Source organism: Pelophylax lessonae, assembly GCF_965119305.1.
Source record: "Pelophylax lessonae genome assembly, chromosome: 2".
NCBI classification, from domain to species: Eukaryota; Metazoa; Chordata; class Amphibia; order Anura; family Ranidae; genus Pelophylax; species Pelophylax lessonae.
The window spans coordinates 381,203,051-381,230,763 of NC_138769.1; the positions used below are offsets into that span (position 1 = coordinate 381,203,051).

At 43.6% G+C, this 27,713-nt stretch overlaps 1 protein-coding gene across 2 annotated transcripts in view; it reads left to right on the forward strand.

The window, feature by feature from the left end:
• The window catches only part of USP32 (ubiquitin specific peptidase 32), a 781,032-nt gene that overhangs the window by 587,670 nt on the left and 165,649 nt on the right, over positions 1-27,713 (forward strand). For both annotated transcript variants that reach the window (XM_082245728.1, XM_082245729.1), the window contains 4 exons: positions 1,245-1,352; positions 7,177-7,292; positions 17,991-18,053; positions 25,510-25,593. In XM_082245728.1, coding sequence (XP_082101854.1) covers positions 1,245-1,352; positions 7,177-7,292; positions 17,991-18,053; positions 25,510-25,593 — 371 coding nt within the window. The remainder of the gene's footprint in view (positions 1-1,244; positions 1,353-7,176; positions 7,293-17,990; positions 18,054-25,509; positions 25,594-27,713) is intronic.

Genomic DNA, 27,713 nt, shown 5'->3' on the forward strand with positions numbered 1-27,713 from the left:
GTAAAATTAATATGAAAATGGCGCAATGATATAATATCAAATATGATGAGTAAACCTATAGTGCTTCCTTCAAATAAATAGTTGTGTTCAAGGTAAACCATATGCTAGTGATACATAAAAGCAACAAATAAATGCTGTAAAAAAATTGAAAACATTTTTATTAAATAACAATTTGATTAAATTTGATTATTTCATTTTGATTAAATAACAGTGCACTGTTATTTAATCACTATATGTTTACTATATGTTGCACTGTTATTTAAACACTATATGTTTACTCATCATATTTGATATTATATCATTGCACCATTTTCATATTAATTTTACATATTTTCTTGATACACTGTTGGCAATTTAATTAGCACAAATATCAACGCACATTCAAAGCAAGCGCTAAAGGTAGCCCTTCCTTGTGGCTATATACAAATACAGTGGTTATGAATACCAGGAGCTGTGTTCGTCAATGAACATCAGAGAAATTAATTTTACGGTAAGTCAAAAATCCCATCTTTTTTTTTTTCCCATTACTTGTAAACAGTGTCATTCCCTAAATTTGACTTTGGTATTAGACTCTTGCATTCTCTGTACAACAGAACTCCGATTGCAACGGGGAAGAAGCATTGCAAAGAGTCAGCTGTGTTGTTTGGCTTATGTGCTGATAGGAGAGAGCAGAGTGACTGAGAGACGAGCTCAGGGTTGAGGGATTTCAGTGAATTAAACTTAACTGCAGCAGAAGAAAGGCAGCTCTCCTCAGGAACCGACAAGGATGTTTAAATCTCATGCATGAGGGGGCCACTCGGGAACAGTGCAAGACATAGAGAATCCTGGACGTGTATGTGCTATTCAGACAGTAGATACTTTAGCCGGAATCTCTTCACTGCTATTGCCCCGCATACTAATCATTTAAAAAAAGGACCCCCGATTTTTTTTCTTCTGTAATGTTGGCTAGCTCTGTACCCCCAATGTTATACTCTGACAAGGGATTCTTTTTCTCTAGGTGCATTATTTTACATTTAGAAACCTTGAACTGCAGTTTTCACTGCTTTGACCAATCTTCCAAATGCTTTTGTACTAAATACAAATTATACCGATTTTTTTCATGTCAAGCCCGTTCTAATATTGAGGCCATGTACCTTTTAAAAATCAGATTTTATGTTTTTGTAACAAAGTAAAGTCAGTTTGATCTTGGTTCAGCTAGAGTTCTTGTCCATGTTTAATTATTTATCTTTTTTTCTTTTTTACAGGATTATTTAATGCATTTGATGAGAACCGTGACAACCACATAGACTTCAAGGAAATTTCTTGTGGGCTGTCTGCTTGCTGCCGGGGACCCTTAGCAGAGAGACAAAAATGTAATTATCAGTGTGTGCACAACTCCCTACAGACAAAGCCGAGAGTATTCTCTGCCAAAGTTAATGGTCACCTTTGCCTAATGTACTCTATGGCTCCTGACTCTCATTGATTTAAGTAGTTGATTTATTTTTCTCATTATTGAGCATAAATGTGTGATCAGTTTTATGTTGTACATGCTCTATGATCTTTTTACGCTCATTATTACTTAACTAGTTTTCTGTTAAGGTAATGAAAGCTAAAAATCTGGTTAACATCCATAAAAAATATAACATTTTCGCTTAGCTTCCTTAGAACATACATGTTTAATTCATTTTTAATTTTTTCTCGTCTGAACAAATAACAATCTTTAACTCATTGCTTTATTCTTTGTACTGTACCAGGAACCCTATTTTTTCCTTTAACCTCTTTAGGACCCACCCAGCTGCATTGTACTGAGAACGGACTGCTCCTACAGGGTACAGGGCATGCAGGGGGTACAGGGCATGCAGGGAGAAGAAGCAAATAGATTTTTAATAAAAAGCGACACATACTACACACATTAACACTTTTTAGGCACACACTTAACCCCTTGATCACCCTGGATGGTAATCCTTTCCCAGCCAGTGTCATTAGTACAGTGGCATTGTATAGTATTATCAAGTGTGACTGGTGATATCAGTTCCCACCCCGTATCAGTTAGTGTCAGATTGTCCCATGCACTATCTCAGTCCCACTATAGGCCGTGATCATCGCCATTACTACTATAAATCAATACATTTTCCAGTATATATACTATATTTTGTAGATGCTATAACTTTCATACAAACCATCATTTATTCACTTATTGGGATTTTTTTTCTTTTTTTCCAAAGACATGTAGCAGAATACATTTTGGCCTTAATTTATGAAGAAATTAGATTTTCTCTTTCGTTCATTGACGAACATAGCTCCTGATCGTCTTAACCATTGGGTTATACTGCCCCTACAGGTGTAGGACACTAAGCAGAAAAAAAAAGTCTGGCTACGCCTATGGGTAGTCCCAGGAGGGGGTATACTCCCTCTCTCTGCTATAGGTACTCAGTTTTTTTCTGCCTAGTCAGGAGTAAGGACCTAGTTCCTTGCTGGGATATCTGGTCCCGGCAAATTTTTTCTATTTAGATAGATTTCTTCTCCTGGTTTTTCTTGTGAGATCTACAATCAACTGCTGGACTGGGCGATGGGCTGGATAATCTAGATCCAGTCTATTCTGCCCAGCGAGTGCACGCAGACCTCAGCTCTGCGCTAGGTCGGCCACAACATAGTCCACCGGACGGGGATGGCGACTTGGTGATCGGCTGTGGGGGGAGCTGTACCTGTTGGGTGCTCCTTCCTGGGGCCCCCCTTCCTGCCTGTTCTGTTTTCTGAGGATTTGGGAGCCTCATGGTGCCGTGCAGGGCCACCATTTTGCTATAGCCTGTGTGCTCAATGTACAGGGGCCATGTTTGTGTAGTCTGGTGGCCATTTTGCGTGGTTTGCCATTGAAAATAGCATCGGCCATGACAGTGGAGCCCTTTGGGTGGCGATTTTGGTGGTGGGAGCCCCTTCTTATCCCCTGGTGCTGACTCCTGGATCTTTTCGCTTCCTGATCGCTGCACATGGAGTGCAGATTATCCTGGTGGCGGCAGGTACCTGTTTTTGCTGGGTGGTGAGTCTGGCGGGATCATCTCCCTCTGTGTTGGGGATCGAATAGATGCTCTGTTACTGGCGACTAAGTGGTGCTGCCGGAGCGGTGGGGGTGTCCTTTAGCAGTGTTTTTACATCTTTTTTGTGGGGTCCCCCTGTTGATTAATGGAGTATTTGGAACACATTTCCAAACCTGATCCCCTCTCAGGGGCTGCGGGGCCTCCTGGGTCGCAAACATCCATCGATGTACTGACGGCGGTCCTGGAGTCCTTTGCGTCCCGGGTGGAGGGTTTTTTTGGGCAACGGGCTAGCAAAAAGCGGTCATCCCTCCGTATTTGCGTGCGGGTGCTGGGCCTGATGGTGTCTACCTTTTAAGGGGGTTCCGTTTGCACAGTTCCATACGAGGCCCCTACAAAGGGAGATTCTGGACAAATGGGACCAGACTCCGCAGTCTCTGTACTATCAGATCCAGCTGAGCCGGTGAACGAAAGAGTCCCTGATATGGTGGCTTCTTTCTCCGGCGCTTTGGCTGGGCTAATCCTCCCCTTGTATTAGACAGTGGTCACCATGGATGCCAGCCTGTCCGGCTGGGGAGGTGTCCTTGGCAAAAGTTCTGCCCAGGGGATCTGGACACTGAAAGAGTCCAGACTACTGATCAATGTCTTGGAACTGCGAGCGATCAGACTGTGCCTGGAACATTGGACGGATTGTCTTCAGAATGCACAGTGCACATTCAGTCGGACAATGCCACGGCCGTGGCTTTTGTCAATCACCAGGGGGGGCACTAGAAGTGTCCTGGTTGCTCTGGAGGTAGCCAACATTCAAAGGTGGGCAGAACGGTTCGTTCCAGCCCTCTCCACCGTACACATTCCCGGGGTGGAAAACTGTTAGGCAGATTACCTCAGTCGGCAGGCGTTGGACAAGGGGAGTGGTGCCTTCATCCGGAGGTGTTTGATTAGCTGTGTTTCCGGTGGAGCATTCCTGAGGTGGATTTGTTGGCGTCTCGGCTGAACAGAAAGGTGCAGAGGTTTGTGGCTCGGTCTCAGGATCCTCGGGTGGATGCAACAGACGTGTTGGTGACCCCGTGGGGTCAGTATTGTCTGATTTACGCCTTCCCTCCTCTCAAGCTTCTGCCAAGACTTCTATGCAGGATCAAGGCATAAGGGATTTCGGTCAGCTTAGTGGCTCCGGACTGGCCTCGTCGGGCGTGATACTCCGATCTGGTGTGGCTGGTCGCCGACGTTCCCTGGAAGCTTCCTCTCAGGGAGGATCTGCTGTCCCAAGGACCAATCTTCCATCCTGCTTTACAGTTGCTGGCTTTTGACAGCTTGGCTGTTTGAACGCCAGGTGCTGATGGATAGCGGTTTGTCTGAGTCGGGGATTCCAGTGCTGTTAAAAGCTAGAAAATCTTCTTCTAGGAAGATCTACCATTGTACGTGGAAGATGTACATTATGTGGTGTGAGCCTCTTGGGGTTTATCCTCGTTTTATTTCGGTGGCTTGGATCTTGACCTTCTTTCAATGAGGAGTTGAAAAGAAACTGGCATTGAGTACTATGACGGGTCAGGTGTCTGCCTTGGTGGTCTCCTTTCAACGGCCCTTGGCCTCACACTCCCTGGTGCATACTTTTCTTCATGGAGTTCGGCACTTGGCTCCTCCAGTGCGGTCTCTGTTACTGCCTTGGGACCTCAATTTGGTCCTCCAGAAGCCTCCCTGTGAGAATGTTCGGGATATTCCTCTGCTTATGCTGTCTCAGGTGGCCTTTTTGGTGGCTATCACCTCTGTGCGCAGGGTGTCAGAATTGGCGGCATTATCCCGTTGTTCACCTTACTTGGTTCACAGAGATAAGGTGGTTCTTCGCCTTTTCCCCTGTCATTCCTTCCAAAGGTTGTCTCCGATTTTCATTTGAATAAAGACATTTTATTGCCTTCCCTGTGTCCCAGGTCAAAACCTCTGAAGGAAATTGCTTTGCATGCCTTGGATATTGTCCAGGCGATTAAGGTGTACCTGGCAGCTATGGAGTCTTTTAGGAAATCAGACTCTCTATTTGTGCTTGCAGATGGGCCTTGGAAAGGAATGTTCGCTTCCTCTGCGACCATTTCCAAATGGATCAGACAGACAATGATTCAGGCCTATTCTATCAAGGGTCAGGTTCCTTCTTTTCCTGTCAAGGCACACTCTACTCGGGCGCTCAGTGCCTCCTGGGCCTTCCATCATCAGGCGTCAGTCATGGCCACCTGGTCATCGGTGCACACTTTTACAAAGTTCTGTAAAGTGGGTTTGTTGGCATCTGCGGATGCTTCCTTTGGCCGCAAGGTTTTGCAGGCTGCTGTTTTGAGGACCCGGCCTCTTTGAGGGGGTATTGTTTTTTTCAGGTGAGCTCCAGTTTTGGTTAATCTCCTGTTTTCCTGGCTGGCCATATTTAGCCTTGGGAATTTATTTTTCACTGTTCCCACCCCTAATGCTTAGCACTGCTTTGGGACGTCCCTATGGTTAAGAAGATCAGGAGCTGTGTCCATCAGTGAACGAAAGAGAAAATGGGATTTTTGACTTCAAATCGATTTCTCTAATGTTCATTGATGGACACAGCACCCACCCCTCTGTGGAGTTGTAATTCTTCTGACACTGCTTGTAACAAAAAAGCAGAGAGAGTGAGTATACCCCCTGGGACTGCCCATGGGATTTTTGACTTATTGTAAAATCCATTTCTCTGATGTTCATTGACGGACACAGCACCCACCCCTCTGTGGAGTTGTAATCCTTCTGACACTGCTTGTAACAAAACGGAGTACCTTTTAGCAGAGAGAGGGAGTATACCCCCTGGGACTGCCCTTTGGCGTAACCAGACTTTTTTTCCACCTAGTGTCCTACTCCTGTAGGGGGCAGTATAATCCAATGGTAAAGAAGATCAGGAGCTGTGTCTGTCAGTGAACACCAGAGAAATGGATTTTACGGTAAGTCAAAAATTTTTGTTTTTTCTTTCTCCTTATTGTATATATTTTATAGCAGGAAGTAAAAATATAATTTTCTAAATTTCTGGTCTTTTTTTTCGTTTATATAATAAAAAAAAAATCAAACGGTGGTGATCAAATACCACCAAAAGAAAGCTCTATTTGTGTGAAAAAAAATTACATAAATTTTTGTACAGTGTTACATGACCAAGCAATTACTAATTAAAGTAGTGCAGTGCTACTTCTGGTGTTTGTTTTAGAATGGTCTTGATATCAAGTCTGGGGTTTTATTGTCCCATTTTATGATTCAAGGAATGATCGTATGGATCGAATGTTCTTGTTCTTCTTCACAGGATCTATGTTATAACACAAAACATGTTAATCTTGTTCACTTCCATTGGTGGTCAGACGCTCACCTGTGATCTTAGAGTAGACCTAACCCAACTGCCAAGATTTTTTGTCGTTCTGTTTCCCCCCCACTTATGTACCATTTCTTATTGTTTAAACAGAGCATGCAAGGATTGTTCACTGATCTGCACAGTGCTCCTTTTATTTTTATTATTTTCAAAATATTAATGAAGACCATTGAAACAGAAAAAAGCGCAGTGCTAAACAGAAAAAAATGGCCCGGTCATGAAAGGAGTAAAACCTTCTGGAGCCCAAGTGGTTTAAAACATTTAAAAGTGGAGTTTGTTGTTTTGATTAGCATGCATCATATTAATAAATGTTTTAAGGGTACATTCCTGTCAAACTTTTGGAAATCCATGGAAGGGATACATTTGTTTGTCAGGCAGTTTTTGACTACATCTTAGCATTAATCTATTACCTCCGGTCACCCCATTGTAAAAAATCTTGTGGTTACTGCTAAATACTAGCAACACCCATGGCTTAGTCTGTTATCTTGCCATACATGAATATCCAAATTTCTTATATATCCAACAGTCCGTCCATAATGAATTCATTCCTGTCCTTACTTTAGTCACTGAAGTCTTTTGAGAGACATTACATGTAATGAAATGTCGTTTTAAAAGAGTTAAGTAGCACATTGCATGTTCAACGTTTGGAAGCAAGGCTAAACAGCATGTACCCAATGTAGAGTGTAGAGATCCGAGACCTTTGTAGTAGTCCAAATACGCTAGACAATGGTGACAATGTTCCTTGTGTAAGAATGTAGGGTATCTTTGCTAGCCTGGTCATATCTAATAGTATGCCTGTTCTTTTCTTTTATCTAGTTTGTTTCAAGGTATTTGATGTTGATCGTGATGGTATTCTGTCTCGCACTGAACTGAAAGACATGGTTCTTGCACTACTAGAAGTGTGGAAGGATAACCGCACTGATGCCGTACCTGTAAGAGCTTTTTTTTTTATAGTTTATTATGAAGACTTGTATATTTTTGTAATATAACGTATGTGGTGGAATATGTTATTCAATGGGTTGTCCCTATTTTAAAAAACTGGCACATTGTATAGATAAGTACTCCTATGGATAGCATTAAACCCAACTGTAGTGATGTGAGTGAGGTTTTGGGATGTGAAGTCATATATGATAGCAAGTTTAATCATTTGAACTGATCCACAGTTGGGGCTGGATAAAACCGTTGGAGTGTATTTTTTGTGATGGATTCTTAAAACAATAAATGATAATTATATGCCATTGTCCTGACCAGGCAATTTCTTAATCCAAAAATGCACAAATACTACTTTAGTGAGATTATCTGTAATTGCCAGATTCTAAAACGGAAAAGATTTCAAAACAATATTATTGAAACCTCTAGAGATGCACTGAAATGTCGACTGTCAAAACATATCGGGCGAAAAGGATGTTATCGGCAGTTTGCCAAAAAGAGAAAACGGTGCCGATGATGGTACTGAAAATGCACGTCGTTTTGGCACAAATTCATGGCGATTTTGCCGTGAATTTGAGGTGATTTTGCTGCGATTTTACCATGCTTATGATGTTTTTCATAGGGCTTGGGATTACAAAAAAAGGCATCAAAACGTAACATGGGTGTATAATTGATGGGTTCTTGCTGCGTTTTCAATGCATTTTACCAGGGAGGTGCACAACGGAAGCACAATGGAACAGTGTGAAGACATACATAGAATTTAAAGGAATACATTTTTCTTTAGCTTTTCTTGCGCTAAAGGTGCCAATAATGGCAAACAATAAATTCATTTTTCATATTAATTAAAAAGTTGAATATAATATAATTATATATAAAAATATAAATATTTTTTTAAAAACTGTAATTTTCGGTTTTTGGCCAAGTGCATCCTGCATTTTCGGTTTCTTTTTCTGCACCAAAATGTTCATTCAGTGTAATGAAACGTCATATATGTATAGGTTATGGGGAATCTTGAAACATTTTCTGTTGTAACAAAATTGTTACATGCAGCACTTGCAATGCAGTACTTTTTAAAACACCCTTTAGCTCCAGGTTGGAGACGTTAAACAAAGATCTCATAAACTTTTATACTGGAAATTTAGAACAAGGTACAATGCCAGATCTAAGAATTTTTTAAATTGCATGTTTGCAGTGCCCCATCATTAGGGTACTTTGGGCCTTCAGTACCTCCCACAAAATATGTTTTAAATATGGTGCCAGAAGCAAGATTTTCACAGACATAACCCCTAACCTCAGTACTTGGAGGGGCACACAATGTGCGGTGTACTCTACATGAAGCGTGGGTGTGGCTAAGCTGCGCTTTATATTGGGAGTGGACTAAGAAAACATAGTTAAGTTTAGTCTAATCCTACTCATGGTACACACTAAACACGTCGCAGTCCCTGTACCCACACAATACCCCAACTACTATACCACAAGTGAATGTTTTACAGACTTAAACCCAACAAATCATCTTTTTAAAAAAAAAAAAAAAAAAAACACTATACGGTCAAAGAGCTACCACCTTCTCTAAAGAAGATCTTTATTAACCCCTCTTCATGACCAGGCCACTTTTTGCAATATGGCACTGCGTTACTCTAACTTAGAATTGCACGGTTATGCAACGCTGTACCCAAATAAAATTGATGCCTCCCTAAAAAAAGACCAACAATTTTGAAAAAAAAAAAAACAATATTTTTTACTTTGCTATAAAACCTATCCAATAAAAAAAATTAAAAAAATCTAATTTCTTCATCAATTTAGGCCAATATGAATTCTGCTAAAATTTTTTGGTAAAAACCTCCCAATAAGCGTATAGTGACTGGTTTGCGCAAAAGTTATAGCGTCAACAAACTATGGGATAGATTTATTGAATTTTTTTTATTTTTATTTTTTTACTAGTAATGGGGTTGATCAGCGATTTTTAGCGGGACTGCAACATTGTGGCGGACTAACCCTGACATTTTTTTGGGGACCAGTGACCCTAATACAGTGATCAGTGCTAAAACAAAATGCACTGTCACTGTACTAATGACATTGGCAGGGAAGGGGTTAATAGGGGGGGATCAAAGCTTTAAATGTGCTCCTGGGGAGTGCTTTCTAACTGTGCTGAGATTCTTTGACTGGGGCAAGACAGAGATCCGTGTTCCTACTTAGCAGAAACACAAGATCTCCATCTTCTCCTCTTACATAGGCAGACTGCCATTCTGCATCTCCTGAGAATGATCAGCGTTTCCAATCACAGCATGAGCCGGTCCCCCCATACCCAGTGCATAAAATCACGTACAGGTACGTGATTTCGCGCAGGAGGGTCGCCCTGCCGCAGTATATCTGCGTGGAGGGGGGGGTCCATAACAGGTTAAAATAGTCAGAAGGGGCTTAGCATCCAGCAGTTGTTGAGACAAACACATTAGTTAAGAGTTTGTAATGTACAGCTGTAGGCACGGTGATCACAAGGCACAGAGCCACTCTGATTTGCTCTGCGTATTTGGTTATGATCTGCGCTATCTAATGCAAGTATACAGCTGTGCTCATAAGTTTACATACCCTGGCAGAATTTATGATTTCTTGGCCATTTGTCCGAGAATATGAATAACACAAAAACTTTTCTTTCAATCATGGTTCGTGTTTGGCTAAAGCCATTTATTATCAATCAACTGTGTTTACTCTTTTTAAATCATAATGACAACAGAAACTACCCAAATGACCCTGATCTAAAGTTTACATACCCTGGTGATTTTGGCCTGATAACATGCACACAAGTTGACACAAAAGGGTTTTAAACCTGTGATCTGTTTGCTTGTAATTAGTGTGTTTGTATAAAAGGTCAGTGAGTTTATGGACGCCTGACAGACCCTTGCATCTTTCATCCAGTGCTGCCCTGATGTTTCTGGATTCTGAGTCCTCAGAAAAGCAAAAGAATTGTCAAAGGATCTGTGGGAAATGGTAGTTGAACTGTATAAAAAAGGAAAGGGATATAAAAAGATATCCAAGGAATTGAGAATGCCAATCAGCAGTGTTCAAACTCTAATGAAGAAGTGGAAAATGAGAGGTTCTGTTGAAATTAAACCACGGTCAGGTAGACCAACTAAAATTTCAGCCACAACTGCCAGATAAATTGTTCGAGATGCAAAGAAAACCCACAAATAACTTCAGGTGAAATACAGGACTCTCTGAAAACATGTGGTGTGACTGTTTCAAGATGCACAATAAGGAGGCACTTGAAGAAGGATGGGCTGCATGGTCGAGTCGCGAGAAGAAAGCCATTATTATGCAAATGCCACAAAGTATCCCGCTTACAATACGCCAAACAGCACAGAGACAAGCCTCAAACCTGTCACAAAGTAATTTGGAGTGATGAGACCAAAATTGAACTTTTTGGCCACAACCATAAACGCTACATTTGGAGAGGAGTCAACAAGGCCTATGATGAAAGGTACACCATTCCTACTGTGAAACATGGAGGGGGATCGCTGATGTTTTGGGGATGTGAGCTACAAAGGTACAGGAAATTTTGTCAGAATTGATGGCAAGATGAATGCAGTAGGTTATCAAAAAATACTGGAGGAAAATTTGCATTCATCAGCCTGGAAGTTGCGCATGGGACGTACTTGGACATTCCAACATGACAATGATCCTAAACACAAGGCCAGGTTGACCTGTCATTGGCTACAGCAGAATAAAGTGAAAGTTCTGGAGTGGCCCATCTTAGTCTCCTGACCTCAATATCATTGAGCCACTCTGGGGAGATCTCAAACGTGCAGTTCATGCAAGACATCCCACAAATTTACAGGAACTGGAGGCTTTTTGCCATGAAGAATGGGCAGCTTTACCATCTGAGAAGATAAAGAGCCTCATCCACAAAAAACACAAAAGACTTCAAGCTGTCATTGATGTTAAAAAGGGGAAATACACAGTATTAAGACCTGGGGTATGTAAACTTTTGATCAGGGTCATTTGGGTAGTTTCTGTTGTCATTATGATTTAAAAAGAGTAAACACAGTTGATTGATAATAAATAGCTTCAGCCAAACACTAACCATGAGTGAAAGAATAGTTTGTATTATTATTTATATTCTCTGTAAAATGGTCAAGAAATATCATAAAATCTGCCAGGGTATGTAAACTTATGAGCACAACTGTAGTTCATAAGAAATATGCATCATTGTGCAGGTAGTCGGTGCCCGATGCTGTTTACGCGTTTGATGTTACCAATGTTTATAAATGTAGGATATTTAAAAGGACATTGCAAAAAATTTAAAAACGTTAAAAGACATGTAGAGAGGTGTGGAATATTTAACAATAAAGTAATACATTCCATATCTACAGTACTGTCTTCACCACAGTTGTCAGTGTATCACTTTGTTCAAAATCTGCCTCATATAAATAAACCTTGTCCAATTACAGGCAGTCCCCAATTTACATACACCTGACTCATACTTACAAATGGAGGGAGACAACAGGAAGTGAGAGGAAATCTACCCCTAGGAAGGAAAATTCACTCCTGTAAGAGTTATCATGGGAAAAAGGTGTCTCCACTGAAGCTTTATCACCAATCCTTCTTTCCACGGCAACCCAACATTTTCAAAATCCAATTATCACAAGGACAGAAAGTGAGGTGAAATCTTCTGACCAGGGGCACAGACAGCAAAACAAACATCACAAGGGTGCTATCCCTTCCCAATGCAATCCCAAAAAAAATGCAAAAATTATTTTCTCTTTCGTTCATTGACAGACACAGCTCCTGATCATCTTAACAATTGGGTTCTACTGCCCCCTACAGGGGTAGGACACTAGGCAGAAAAAAGTCTAGCTACACCTATGGGCAGTCCCAGGGGGTATAATCCCTCTCTCTGCTATAGGTTTTTTTCTGCCCCAGCCAGGAGCAAGGACCTAGTTCCTTGTTGGGATCTCTAGTCCTGGCAATTTTTTTTTTTTTAGATCCAGTGGTCACCCCAGTCTGGCCAGTGAGTGCGCGCAGACGTCAGCTCTGCTCTAGGTCAGTCGCGACTTAACCCCACCGGACGGGGGCTGGCCTGCAAGTTAATTGCCTTGCGAGGTCGCATACAACCGGGTCTTGGCCCAAGTCGCATCATTCCTCCTGGCCCGACAGCCCCCCCCCCCGTTTAGATGTCGAGGGATTCTGCCTGGAGCGGTGCCCGCTTGATTCCTGGTATGGTCAGTAGCTGTCCCCCCTCTCCCCCTGGAGGGTTTTGGGGTGGACGCGGGCCCCTCCATGGGACGGTCGGACCCCCGGGTTCCCCTCCTTCACGTCAAGCATCCCCATGTCTTGGCCCTTCAGGCTTAGGGAACCCTCCTGGGAGCCTCGTGGTGCCTCGCAGGGCCACCATTTTTTGTAGCCTTGTGCTGCAATGCACAGCGGCCATGTTTGTGTAGTTCGGTGACCATTTTGCAGTTGTTTGCCATAGAAAACAGCGGCGGCCATGTATGGGGAGACTTCTGGGTGGTGTTTTCGACGTTAGGAGCCCCTCCTCATCCCCTGGTGCTGACTCCTGGATCTTTTAATTCTCTGATTGCCACTCATGCAGGGCAGATTCTCCTGGTGGCTGCCATGCCTGGTTTCTGCGGGATGGTGAATCTGGTGGGGTCCTCTCCCTCTCTGCTGAGGATCTATTGGTGCTCTGTGACTGGCAGCTGGGTGGACTGCCAGAGCAGCGGGGGTTGTCCCTTAGTGTTTCACACTTTTTTGGTGGGTCCTCCTGGGGACTCATGGAGTCTTTGGAGCACATCTCCCGACCTGATCCCCTCTCTGAGGCTGAGGGACCCTCGGGATCCCATCCATCCATTGATGCACTGTCGGTGGTCCTGGAGTCCTTTGTGTCCCGGGTGGAGGTTGTTTTTTGGCGACGGGCTGGCAAAAAGAGCCCCCTTGCCTTCCCCTGCTTCATCTATCTCATCAGATCTTGAATCTGATTCGGCCGCTGCAGGTCACCCTGCTGGGTCTGCGAACATGCGCCCTGAATCCTTTGATAGTGAGGAGGATTCCTCTACTTCTGCAACCGTGCACTTAAAGGCGCTGGTGAACGCACTAATTGTAGCTATGCATGACACCTTAAAGATGCAGGATACAGCTGCAACAGAGGCACAGGTTCCCTTTGGCACTTACAAGCCATCCAGAGCGGAAAAGGTGTTCCCTTTCCCCTCTGATTTTGACAGAAATGGCCAGCAATATGTTTCCTGTTGTGAATCGGCACTTAGACCGGTCTTCGCCATTGCACTGATGTTGCAAACTCTGACCGAATGGACTAGGCATTTGCGCCGTGACCTGGAGTGGGAGTAGCTCCCCCCTGCCTTTGCTGAGTTGGCAGACCAGCTGGTCCAGGGGCTGCAGTTTATCTGTGATGCCTCTTTGGATGTGGCTCCCCTAGTGGCTCGACTCTCTGTTTCGGCAGTGGTCCTTCGGCGTGTCTTTTGGCTCAACTGCTGGTCTGCGGACCAGACTTCTAAAAAGGCCTTGACTGATCTTCCCTTTCAAGGAGATTGCCTGTTTGGTGCTACCCTGGATGACGTCATTAAAGGTCTCACAAGGGGGAAGAGTACTTTTCTTCTGCAGGCTACTAAGGGCAAGGACCCTCGTCGTAGAAGTGGGCCCTCCTCCATAAGAAGTTTTTTGTTCCTCAGGGTCGACTGACAAGGGATCGAAGCTCTTTGGGGCCTCCTCTGGAGGATCCAAGCAAACTTGGTCTGGCAAGTCAAGAGCGGGCTTCCTCATACTCATGGACAAGGCCCCTTCGGCAGGAAGGTGCACCCTCACCCGTACCTGGGTTGGGGGGACGTCTTCGCTGGTTCCCAGACTCGTGGATTCCCCTGGTACATGGCAAGTGGGTCCATGAGGTCATTCGGTCTGGCTACAAGATCGAGTTTAGTTCTTTCCCTCCAGTAAGGTTCTTCCCCCCAACGTGTGACTGTCCCTGGTCCGCTTACAGGCTCTTTTTGGGGCCGTGCAAGACATTTTACTATTAAAGGGTGATGGTCCCGGTTCTGACTTAGGAACGTTTTCAGGGGTTTTGCTCAAACCTGTTTACAATCCCCAGGAAGAAATGCGATGCGCGTCCAATTCTGGACCTCAAGGCGCTGAACTGTTTTGTGCGGGTTCAGAATAGAGTCCATTCGCACAGTGGTGACTTCCCTGCATCAGGGGGATTTTCTTGCCTCTATCGACTTCAAGAGCACTTACCTTCACATTCTAAAATGTGTCGGTCTCCAGCACTTCCTCCACTTTGCCGTGGGAGAGGAGCATTATCAGTTTATGGCGTTACCCTTTGGTCTTGCCTCTGCTCCACATGTCTTCATGTGTTGGCCTCGGTGCTAGCATTGTTACGCCAATGGGGGATTGCGGTACTGGGCTACTTGGATGACCTCCTTCTGCGAGCGGAGTCTCCTACTGCTCTGGTGGAAAACCTGGAAATAACCATACAAGTTTGAGGGGAGTTCAGCTGGATTCTGAATTTTCAGAAGGCTGTTCTGCTTCCGTCCACAAAGCTGGACTATCTGGGTCTGACTCTGCCAGAGTGCTCCTTCCTCTGGACAAACTCCAGAAACTGCAGGCTGCAATTCGTCTCCTGATCATCCCTCTGGACGTGCATGCGGGTGCTGGGCCTGATGGTGTCCACCTTCGAGGTGGGTCCGTTTGCACAGTTCCATAAGAGGTCCCTGCAAGGGAGATTCTGGCCAAATGGGACAAAAATCCACAGTCTCTGGACAATCTGATCCAGCTGAGCCGGGGGGAATGAAAGAGTCCTTGATATGATGGCTTTGTTCTTCAGCTGGGCAAATTCTTCCTCCCCTTGTATTGGACAGTGGTCACCACAGATTCCAGCCTGTCAGCCTAGGGGCCTTGGCAAAAATCCTGCTCAGGGGATGGACAATAGAAGAGTCCAGACTACTAATCAATGTCTTGGAACTCTGAGCGATCAGGCTGTGCCTGGAACATTGAGCGGATCGTCTTCAGGGATGTCCAGTGCGGATTCAATCGGACAATGCCACGGCTGTGGCTTATGTCAATCACCAGTGGGGCACAAGAAGTGTCCTGGCAGCTCTGGCGACAGCTGGCATTCTAAGGTGGGCAGAATGGTTCATTCCAGCCCTCTCCACCATACACATTCCTGGGGTGGAAAACTGGCAGGCAGATTACCTCAGTCGGTAGGCGTTGGACCAAGGGGAGTGGTCCCTTCATCCGGAGGTGTTTCATCAGTTGTGTCTCTGGTGGGGCATCCCTGAGGTGGATCTGTTGGCATCTCGGCTTAACAGAAAGATGCAGAGGTTTGTGGCTCGGTCACGGGATCCTCTGACAAACACCACAGATGCGGTGGTGGCCCCTTGGGGTCAGTATTGTCTGATTTATGCCTTCCCTCCTCTCAAGCTTCTGCCAAGACTTCTACGCAGGATCGAGGTATAAGGAATTCCGGTCATCTTAGAGGTCCCGGACTGGCCTCGCCAAGCTTGGTATGCCGATCTGGTGTGGCTGATGGCCGACGTTCCTTAGAATCTTCCTCTTAGGGAGGATCTGCTGTCCCAAGGACCAATCTACCATTCTGCTTTACAGTCGCTGGCTTTGACGGCTTGGCTATTGAGCGCCAGGTGCTGATGGATTGAGGTTTGTCTGAGTCAGTGATTCCAACACTGTTAAAAGCTAGGAAATCTACTTCTAGGAAGATCTACCATCGTACATGGATGACGTACATTGCCTGGTGTGAGTATCTTGGGGTTCATCCTCGCTCTTTTTCGATGGCTCGGATCTTGACTTTTCTTCAAGGGGGGTTTTAGCAGAAACTGGCCTTGAGTACTATCGAGGGTCAGGTGTCGGCCTTGGCGGTCTTCTTTCAATGGCCCTTGGCCACATACTCACTGTTGCCGACTTGCTTTCAGGGAGTTCGGTCTCTGTTGCCGCTTTGGGACCTCAATTTGGTGCTCTCAGTCCTCCAGAAGACGACTTTTGAAAATCTTCGGGAGATTCTCCTGCTTACACTGTCCCAGAAGGTGGCCTTTTTGGTGGCTTTCCTCTGCATGCAGGATGTTGGAATTGGTGGTGTTATCCTGTTGTTTACCCTACTTGGTGGTTCACAGAGATAAGGTGGTTCTTTGCCCCTGTCCGTCGTTCCTTCCTCAGGTTGTCTCTGATTTTCATTTGCGTTGCCTTCCCGGCGTCCCAGGCCAAAACAGCAGAAGGAAATTGCTTTGCATGCCTTGGATGTGGTCTGGGAACTTAAGGTGTACCTGGCAGCTACTGAGTCTTTTAGGAAGTCAGACTCACTATTTGTTGCATGCGGATGGGTCCCGGAAAGGGTTGTCTGCTTTGTCTGCGACCATTTCCAGATGGATCAAACAGAGGGTGATTCAGGCCTATTCCATCAGGGGTCAGGTTCCTCCTTTCCCTGTCGAGGTGCTCTCTACTGGGGTGCTCAGTGCCTTCTTGGCCTTCCGTCATCATCATCACTTGGTCGTCGGTGCTCACTTTCATAAAGTTCTATAAAGCGGATGTGTTGGAATCTGCGGATGCTTTCTTTGGCCGCAAAGTTTTGCAGGCTGCGGTTTAGAGGACCTTGTCCTCTTTGACGGTGTATTTTTTTCTTTTTTAGGCAAGCTCCAGTTGTTTTGGTTGAGCTCCTGTTTACCTGGTTGGCTATAGCGAGCCTTGGGAGTTTCTTTTTCGCTGTTCCCACCCCTAATGTTTAACACTGCTTTGGGACGTCCCAATGGTTAAGAAGATCAGGAGCTGTGTCCATCAATCAATGAAAGAGAACTTTGGGATTTTTGACTTATTGTAAAATCAATTTCTCTGATGTTCATTGACGGACATAGCACCCACTCCTCTGTGGAGTTGTAATTCTTCTGACACTGCTTGTAACAAAACGGAGTACCTTTTAGCAGAGAGAGGGAGTATACCCCCTGGGACTGCCCTTAGGCGTAGCCAGACTTTTTTTCTGCCTAGTGTCCTACTCCTGTAGGGGGCAGTATATCCCAATGGTTAAGAAGATCAAAAGCTGTGTCCTTCAATGAACATCAGAGAAATAGATTTTACGGTAAGTCAAAAATCCCATTTTATTGGCTGGATTTACACTTAGTAAAAGTACCTGTTCCAACCTATCTTGTTTGTAACCTGGGCATTGTCTGTATACATAAATGTCATAACTGAGCAAGTTTTCCCAAAATAACAGCCATGTTCACATTTAAATGTGAACAAGAAGGGTTTCTAAAAACACCAAGCATATACAGTTAGTTGTTCGCACTTGTGTCACACCAAACAATGACAAAAATATGAATTATCCATCAAGTGGAAACATCTGTACAAATGTCTCAAACAAAAACATTTGTACATTGAGACGTTTGTACAGATGTTGCCACTGAATCAATATTTAGCATATTTATCACTCTTTGGTGTGGCACAGTTACTAACAACTGAAATTGTAAATGCCTGAAATTCGTTTTCAAAAATTGTCTTTACATGAACTTTTCATTTTTCTTTTTAATAGATAGCTACACTTATTTAAATGTGGGTGTTTGGCCAGTATGTAGGCAGATAGTAACATTAAACATGCATGTGTAGAATCCTCTAAATTGATATATGCAAATGTCATAAATCTAGGATTTTTCATGTTTTTCTCAGGTCAATGTTTTGTTTTCTTCTTTTCTTATTTATAGGAATTAAACTTGAATCTTTCAGATATCATAGACATTATATTAAAAACACATGACACAACAAAGGTAATTACATATATTATTTCATTGTAATATTAACTGTATATTCGTTCATATATGCAATAAAATGTAAACCAAATTGTGGTTTGTTGTACTGTCCTTTGCAGTTTAAAGTTAATTTAATGGTGTACTGTGGTAAAAGTAAGTTCACCCTTGGCATCAGAAGCGAATACTTGCTACCTTCTCTGAAGAAGAAATTTCTTCTTGTAGGTATTTGGTATAACTGGGCACCAGTCTCTAACATCCTTACTAAACCAGTAAGGATGGAGACTTACCAGTCTCTAACAACTTACTAAAATGTTTGCCCATTTCTGCAAAATGTTTTTTAACTGGAAGATGTTTATGGGTTCCCTTGCATGATCTGCCCATATCAAATCCCCAGAAAACATTTCAATGGGATTCAAATCAGGGCTTTGACTAGGCCAGTCCATAATCCTCCATTTCTTCTTTTTTAGCCATTCCTTGGTGGATTTGAAGATAATTTTCTGGTTCAGCTTCAACTTTTGAACAGATAACCTACATTTTCACCAAGCGCACTTTAACCACTTTAGCCCCGGAGGATGTGGCTGCTCAATGACCAGGCCCTATTTTGCGATTTGGCACTGAGTGAGTTTAAGGGACAATTGCGGGGTCATGCGATGCTGTACCCAAACAAAATTGTCTTCCTTTTTTCCCCACAAATAGAGCTTTCTTTTGGTGGTATTTGATCACCTCTGTGATCTTTATTTTTTGTGCTATAAACAAAAAAAGGGAGACAATTTTGAAAAAATAACAATATTTTTCACATTCTTTTATATGAAATTCTCAAAAAAAAAAAAAAAAAATCTAAAATACATTTTTTTTTCTGCTACATTTTTTGGTAAAAGAAATTGCAATAAGCGTATTTTGATTGGTTAGTGCAAAAGGTATTGCGTTTACGAACTACGGTAAAGATGTATGTCATCTTTATTGAATTTTTTTTTTTATTTTTTATTTTTTACTAGTAATGTCGGCGATCTGCGATTTTTTGCGGGACCATTCGCCCCCTAGAATCTCCTGAGTGAGCTGCGTAGTACTACGTCGGTTTTCCCAGGAGCGGCTGTCTGCCGCAGTAAATCTGCGGTGGGCAGTCGTTAGGTGGTTAATATGATGCTGAATTCATAGTTGACTCAATGGCTGTAAGCTGCCAAAGCCCTGAAACAACAAAGTAATCCTAAACCATATCATTTCTCTATCGTTCATTGGCAGACGCAGCTCCATATCTTCTTGACCATTGGGTTATGCTGCCCCCTACAGGAGTAGGACACTAGGCAGGAAAAAACTTTACCATGCCTATGGGGCAGTCCCTGCATGCATACAGGCACACACTCTGCTATAGCCCTCAGTTTGTTTATGCCTAGTTTAGGAGTAGGACCAAGTTCTCTGCTGGGACTTCGGTCTTAGCTATTTTTTTTTTTTGGGAACTTTTTTTTTTAAGACTTTATTTTTTATTTAGTGTTCTTGTGAGAACTACAACTCACTGGGTTTTGGACTGGATATACTAGATCATTAAGGTCTCCCAGCCTGGCCAGCAGGTGTGAGCAGGTTATAGTCCAGCACTTGGCCTCGCCACAACAGAGCCCCGATGGATGGGTGGGGGGGGTAGGGGCAGCAGCCCGCGAGTGAAACACCTCGCCGGGACGCACACACGACCTGGGAGTCGCAGCGTACCCCTGGCCGTTAGCATCCCCACCCTGGGTGGAGAGATAGTCTGTTCGGAGTGGCCCCCACCTGATGCCGTGTTATGGTGAGTAAGTGCCCCCCTATTCTCTGGCGGTCACAGGGTGGACGTGGGCCCCCTCCCTGGAAAATTCGGACCCTCGGGTATCCCTTGGTTCCCCTGGCCTCTCGGTGATACCAGGCCCCCCCCTTCGGCTGTCCCCTCCCCCCACAAGCAGGTTCCTACCTCTGGGGGGTGGATGTATTGCGGCCGCTGCTGCGGTTCTGCAGGGGAAAGTTTTGTCCTGGTGGTGTCTCCTCCTGGGGACCCCCCAATGCCTCTGTCGGATGACCCCCCTGGGGGGTCCTGGAGACTGCATGGCGCGCCGTGGGGGCTGCAATTTTGCTGTCGTTTTCTGCTTTGCATCAATGTTAAGTCTCTCATTGAAATGCATGGGCGGCCATATTTTTGTAGATGCTAGGGGTTCTAGGCATGACCCAGGTGTTTTTAGTTTCCTGTGTCCATATTGTTTCTCTTCTTTGTACAGAATGTTCCTGAAGCCTCCAGACCATTTTGGTGGTATGTTCCTGGGGTCCCTTTAAGTATTCCTCACTCACCCTGCTGCAAGCTGTGTTAGGGCTGGGACTTGTGGTACCGCTGCGGCAGTGGTGCGGATCACGTTTTTTGCGATTTTATCTTAAAGCGACACTGCTTTTTTTTATACTCGGTGCTAATGGAGTCCCTGGACCAAATTACACCTACAAACCCCCTCAGTGCGGTTGCGGGACCCTCCGGGTCGCAGCCCCTGTCTGCCATTCCTGCAGTTTTGGAAAGCCTGGTGTCAAAAGTGTATTTAGTTGTAAAAAAAATGCCACTAGCCGAAAGTGCCCTAGGCCTTCTCCTGCCTCTATAGTATCCTCAGATTCTGAGGTAGACGTGGCCGCCGCAGACGCATACCATCCTGGTGGATCTGTGTCTTTGCATTCTGACGGCGGGGAGGTGTCTTGTATCTTACGCAAGCAGTAGTGTACCTGGTTTGCAGATGTCTGAGTGACGGTGCTTTTCAACAGGTGACGCCAACCACGCATGCACATCTACAATCTCAACTAGTTACTGATCATGTCTCCATCGGGTTTCTAAGTGACATTACTTCTATGTAGTTTGGAAAAACACTCAAACTCAGATAAGGGAACCTGTATACAATACTAGATGTCCATGCCAATTTTCTGAAAATGAACACTATAAGATTTTAAAAGTGTTTTTGAGCTCTAGGCACTTTATGGGGAATTTAAATAAAGCTGCTGCCGACTTTTCTGGCATTAATCTCTCTTGATAATTACTTAATTGCGCCAAATTCATAAAGCATTTGCAACACTTTTGTTCTGGCAGTGACTTGTGCTCCAAATTCAGGTAGTTAAAAAAGCGCCACTTTATATATTGTGGTGCAATGAATGTGCCAAATTGAAAATACAATACCGACAGTTAAAATCTATCGAAAGTGGAGATAAATGAGACCAACTGTCTTTGGGCATATGGAGAGAGAAACGGCACAGACAGATTTTTGTAAAAGTCTCTCATGTACTGTAAAGGTGCAGTATGCCCCACTTTCAAGTACAAATTCTGGACCGCTTTTTGAATTTGGCACATGCTGCACCACTTTTAGAATGCATAAGAGACACTTTAGCAAAATCTGTCTGCGCAAGTCTTTATGAATGCCAGGGGCTGTTTTATCAGTACCTACTGCGCACTACCTTAAGTATCCCATTTGCCTGTGTTCAATTGAGGGACTAATAGATGGCTATTTCTGCTTTTTCACTTGAAGTCAGTGTTGATGGGGAATCCCTTCCAAGGAGCTGTTGTGTTCTCCTGGCGGGGTCGAGGGTGGAGCGCAGGGAGCCGTCCCTGCCAAGAGAACACACAGTGATTATTGCTAGTGCCTATAGCTGCTGGCAATAATCACATTAAAAATCTGACAAGCTGGTTGTACCCTGGTTAATTGATCTATTTGGGTACAATCAGCCTGCCCATACATGGTTGGAATCTTGGCCAGTCCCCGCTGAATCGTCCAAGATTTGAACTAGGTATATATCCGCCTTAAGTACTGCTGATAGTGTATTTTTTCTTTCTTTTTCTTTCTATCATTGAGAAGGGGGCTCATTAACCACCTTGCTGCTGTCACTCTTTATTAAGATGTTGGTGTTGTTGTAACCATGCTCTTCTATTTTTTTTTTTTTTTTCACCTTTTGACTGGTAAAATATGCTGATAATGTTAAAAATTTTTGTGAATTTACTTACTTTTTAAATGACATTGTGTGATTTATATATAAAGAAATGTACAGAGTTTTTAGACACAGATTTAAATTAGCTTGCATCTTAAAGTCTAAATAAATTCTCATCTTTCTCTGCAAATCTTATTCAATTTGGATATCGCATGGCTGCATGCAATAGAGTTGCATTATAGCTGCCTGAGGGAATGAATCTGGTGTTTATGAGCTTTACAGTGTTTTTAACTGCGCTTTTCAGAAGCTTTGTTTTCTACCTTCTAGTCAGCTGGAAATTAACTTTTGTCATACTCTGTTTAAGCACTTTGTCTCTTTACTTGGATGGAAATTAAAACTGTAAAGTAGAATTCCAGGCTACACCTAACTACTCTTAAAAATGCTCCCCCTAACACTTATCCTGACTAATCTGTGTTAGAAAGATGTATATACTTACCTATTTTCAGCCCACTCCAGTAATGTCATGTGGTCCCCTTTGTCCACAAGTGACAGCTGCAGGAGAAAGTGCTTGACAACGGTTGGGAATGCCTGGGAGTGGTGACGTAACCTATAGGCTCCTATGGCCTATCCGTTGTCAGTTGACCATTGACACAGGGGAGCCAGATCATATGACGGAAGCAGGCTGAAAATCGGTAAGTATATACATCTTATTTATACAGGTTAGTGAGCATAGTTGTTAAGAGTGGGGAGGGAGCATTTTTAAGACAAGTTAGGTTGAGCCTGGAATTCTACTTTAAAGAAGGCTGATTTACTAGTTAAATTGGAACTGAGATACAATTTAAACTTTAGTGAAGGTCCCATATGCTATCTCTAAGCCTAGGCCCCCCATTTCTTAGCTCCTGGCCTAATGTGTGTGTAGCAGGTTTTCCAGGCATTGGGCCTGAGGTGGGTCTGCCATTGTTACCGGTTACCTCCCCAGCCCACGTGAGCTGCGACCCTGGGTGTGAGAACTGAGACATTGACAACTCCAGCATCTTTGTTTTGTGGTTTTATTGTGGATAAAGGGGATTGGAGAAGGGAATGAGTGGGATACTCCTTTTAGGCTTAACTAGATACAATTTGGGACTTTATCCGGAAAATGTCTGTTAACGCTGCCTTGATGCCAGCCGAAGCTAGCCAGCGCTCACTGACGCTTAGAACACACTGTAACTTGACAGAAGTGCTGAATCCTCGACTCTAGGTCCAGAAGACTCAGGACTGTGGAGCATAGAACTACTGACACTGCTGCAATACAAAGTCTCTGACCACTCTCTCCAGCCTGGCACTGGCTGGAGGTGGCGTGCTGTGAATTACTGTATAGCTGCAACTCTCAACTGGTACTCTGTACAATTCAGGGCCCAAACTGCAGGGGCCCCCTTTACACTTTTAGCTCTTCAGGGTCCACTGACTATGTACCCCCTCTGTTACTCCAGGGTCCTCAACCTAGGTACCCCCTTTACAGCTAGCTGACACTGGATCCCAGAACCTCCTCAGGAGTGGTCTCCTCTAACTGTTCAGGCAGACCCCCAGGGGCAATCCTCAGTACTCACGACCTGTGTAGGCTTTCCTGGGACTGAACCCCTCTCGCTCTCCGCTGGTTCTCGGCACACCGGATCCCCTCAGCTCAACTCAGCACTCTCTGGATTCTCAGGCGACACCCCGAGACATCCACTTCCTCCAACAGGAGGAGAGACAGCCGTTATCTCCCTCCTGGGACTCTGCTCCCGCCAAAGACACCGTGTCACGCGCTTCCCCCAAAACCTAATACCCACTCCCAGAAACCTTTGCAGCATATTCTGCCTTCTGGCGTAGGATGTGTCCCCTGATTGGGTTTCCTCCACGGCCCTATCAGAAGCCTCTAATAGAGCCAGTGGGGAGACTCCCCTCTCAGGAGACACACTTGGAAACCATGACAACCTACCTAGCAAAAAGAAACATGGCCCTGCTGTTAGGCAGACAAGGCCCACTATGCACTTATCTAGCACCTACCTGTAGGGTGCTACGTGTGTGATGCCCAAAAAAAAAAAAAGCTGATTAGTTCAGGCACAGTGCTAACATTCAGTTGGCTAAGGTAGAAACAATGTAGAGAACTGGCTGTAGGTCTTCTAGCTGGGGGAAATCAAGGCTCTGATCTGTGGTCTAATTTATAAGCCATAGGGTTTGGGGCTGGTATAGCAGACCTTTACTTTTTAAATTTTAAAGCTCAACAAAAGCTTAGGCTACATGTACATGGGACGTTTTAAAAAGTCCTTTGAATGCTGGAATTTTACAGCTATGTAAAGGACGTTTAAAACGTCCGTTGTGTCGCGTTTGCAGCCGCGTTTAGCGGGCGTTTGCGCTCAGATCCGTTTTTAGAGGTCAAAAAATCATTCTCCTTTAAAATGGAAAAATGCAAGCGCTAAACGCGGATGATCGCGTTCGGTCGCGTTCTGACGTGTTTTGCGCTTGAAACGCCGGTAAATACACGTTCTGAACATCCTGAACGCAAACAGTTTCCAAAAAAACGACACTGTACTCAACTGCCTCTAAATGACTGTAAACCAGCCAGTGTACATGGACAGATAAGATAACATAGAGGAGGGTTCAGGGGCTTCTGAAAAAAACGCCCAACTGCTCCAAAACGTCCATTTACAAGTAGCAGTGTACACAAGGCCTTAAAATGTTTGTTACACCTATATGTGTTTGTTATTCCTGATATGTGCCTGCTGTACCATGTACTTGTAATGGTATTGTATGAGAAAGTATCCTGTTCTCTTTGTATTGCTTTCTTTGTGTGAAATCCCTGGTGTTTCTGTTAGTCCTCTTGCTTTCCTATTAAAAACTGACCGCACTAAGCAGGAGAGTAAACCATGGCCAGTTCTCTAGCTTTGCTGGGAACTTAGTGTACTCTCCTCCTATGATCAGACTTGTTCTGACACCCCCCCCCCCTCCCGCTGCACAGCCATTCACTGGGAAGCTCAGTGTACTGCTGTTTCTCCTCCCCCAGCACTTATGCAGCTGAGAACAGAGGGAATAAGATTGCTTATAAAAAAGGGAAAAAAGGTATTTTTTTTTTTTTTTTTTAGATCTATACAGAAATGGCTTTCATTTCTATTTTAAACTGAATGGTGGTTTACAAGGTGATTGTTTACAATTACTGTAAGGTAAAAGCATTACAGCCTCTAAAAAGCTTAAATTTAAAGTTCCTACTGAGATTAGTAATGACATAAATCCTGGGCTGCAGAGTTGGACTGCTACGCTCTGTGCAAGAGAGTCTCTGTGTATATCTTAAGAGACCTAGCACTCCTTCTTAGTATCAGCTAGAGCTCTCCAGGTAGCAGGTTGTGTAAGCTTCTTGTGTGCTTACTGGTGAAATGGAGGCTATGATCTGGATGTGCCTTTTTTTATTTTTTTTACTTTTTTTTTTTTTCATTTTATTAACTGCATATTGTAGGGGGGACAGCAGGGGCTATAAGTCTATGCATTCACTATAATGAAAAGCTTTGAAAGTAATCCTTTTTTTTTTTTTTTCAAATCTCCTCTTTAGAGTGGACATCTTACACTGGAAGATTACCAGATTTGGAGTGTTAAAAGTGCTCTTGCCAATGAGTTTTTAAATTTGCTCTTTCAGGTAAGTGATGCAAATTGATAGACAATATTTACATTCCTAATATAAGGTGAGCAATGTTTCACAACGGAGAAACCTGTTTCAACCAAAATTGCTCATAAACATATCTGTTAATCGCTTACTGTTTAGCCAGCATCTGATAACTGTTATGCAACCTCCCTATTAGGCTCCATTTACAACCCAAGTTTTGTTTGCTGATGCAGTTCAGTGCCATTCATTCTGAAGGATACCCCAATACATAATGAATGACATAATCCAACCTAAAAAAAAAAAAAAAAAACACTTCAGTGCTCTACTCAAAACATTAGGTATATACAAAGAATTATTCTATATAAACAAAACTAGCAAGTGTATATAGTATCTCAAAACCTGGAAATGCTATGCAGGTGGCAAAGTAAACCGAAAATTTGACAGAATACTGCACACGCACGCAAGAATCTCAAAATCGTGATGTCTATGGGGTCTGCTAAAAAAAGGGAACAACTGTCCACTTGCCAGAAACTCCCATGCAAGTACCGCTCAAATGAAGGACATATTTATATGCTATTAGTGAAGACAAAAAGGAGTGAAAGGGTCCAAAAGGAAACCAAACCAAATTAAGTACATGCATACAGTGGGGAAAATAATTATTTTAACCCCTGCAGATTTTGTAAGTTTGCCCACTTTCAAAGAAATGAAAGATCTGTAATTTTTTAATTATAGGTATATTTTAAATGGTAGAGACAGAATATCAACCAAAAATTCAGAAAAAACAAAATACAAACATTCTGATTTAAGTTGCAGTTCGGTGAGAAAAATAGGTATTTGATCCCCAAGCAAAACATGACTTAGTACTTGCTGGAGAAACCCTTGTTGGCAAGCACAGAGGTAAGATGTTTCTTGTAGCTGGTTAAGAGGTTTGCACACATCTCGGGAGGGATTTTGGTCCACTCTTCTTTACAGATCTCTAAATCCTTAAGTTTTCTTGGCTGTCACTTGGCTACTCGAAGTTTCAGCTCCCTCCAGTACATTTTCTATAGGATTAAGGTCTGGAGACTAGCTAGGCCATTCAATAACCTTATTGTGCTTCTTCTTGAGCCACTCCAAGGTTGCCTTGGCGGTATGTTTTGGGTCATTGTCTTGCTGAAAGACTCTTTCATGACCGATCTTCAGTGTTCTAGGTGAGGGAAGAAGGTTCTCATCCAAGATTTTATAATACATGGCCCCATCCATTGGCCCCTCAATGCAGCAAAGTCGGTCTGTCCCTTTAGCAGAGAAACAGCCGCAAAGCATAATGTCTCCACCTCCGTGTTTGACTGTAGGGATAGTGTTCTTAAGGTCATAGTCAGCATTTTTCTTCCTCCAAACATGTCAAATCCCCCTCCCCAAGAAGGCGCATGTACAGTCGTGCCAATAAACCTCTAAATGATTCAGAGAAGTATTGGGAGAAAATGCTGCGGTCAGAGACTCAGATGAGACCAAAATTGAGCTCTTTGGCATTAACTCAACTTGCTGTGTTTGGAGGAAGAAACACAAAAATTATAGACCCTTCATTTCTTTGTAGGTGGGCAAACATAAAAAAAGGATCAAATAATTATTTTCCCCACTGTGTGTTGTGGGCATCATAAACAAAATGAATAGCCAATAGCAAAAAAGGCTGCGAACAAGACGATAAATGCCAATTATCTAAAACAAATGATGTATAAATATTGTCTAATAATTCCTTCATATTCATTATCACTTCTGGACCGGAAGGTTTTACCCCGTTAATGACCAGGCCATTTTTTGCGATAAGGCACTGTGCTATTTTAACTGACAATTGCGCGGTCGTGCGACGCTGTACCAATAAAATTGATGTCCTTTTTTCCCACAATTAGAGCTTTCTTTTGGTATTTGATCACCTGTGCAATTTTATTTTCTCTTTCGTTCATCGATGGACACAGCGCTCCATAAATCATAACTAGTGGGTTATATTGCCTCCTCCAGGAGTAGGACTAGGCAGAACAAAAAACACCCAGCTACGCCCATGGGCCATCCTCAGCTTGTATATAACCCCCCTCTCTGCTCTAGGTAATCCATTTTAATCTGTCTTGTCAGGAGTAAGGGCCTAGGCTCCTAGCTGGGATCTCTGATCCTAGCAATTT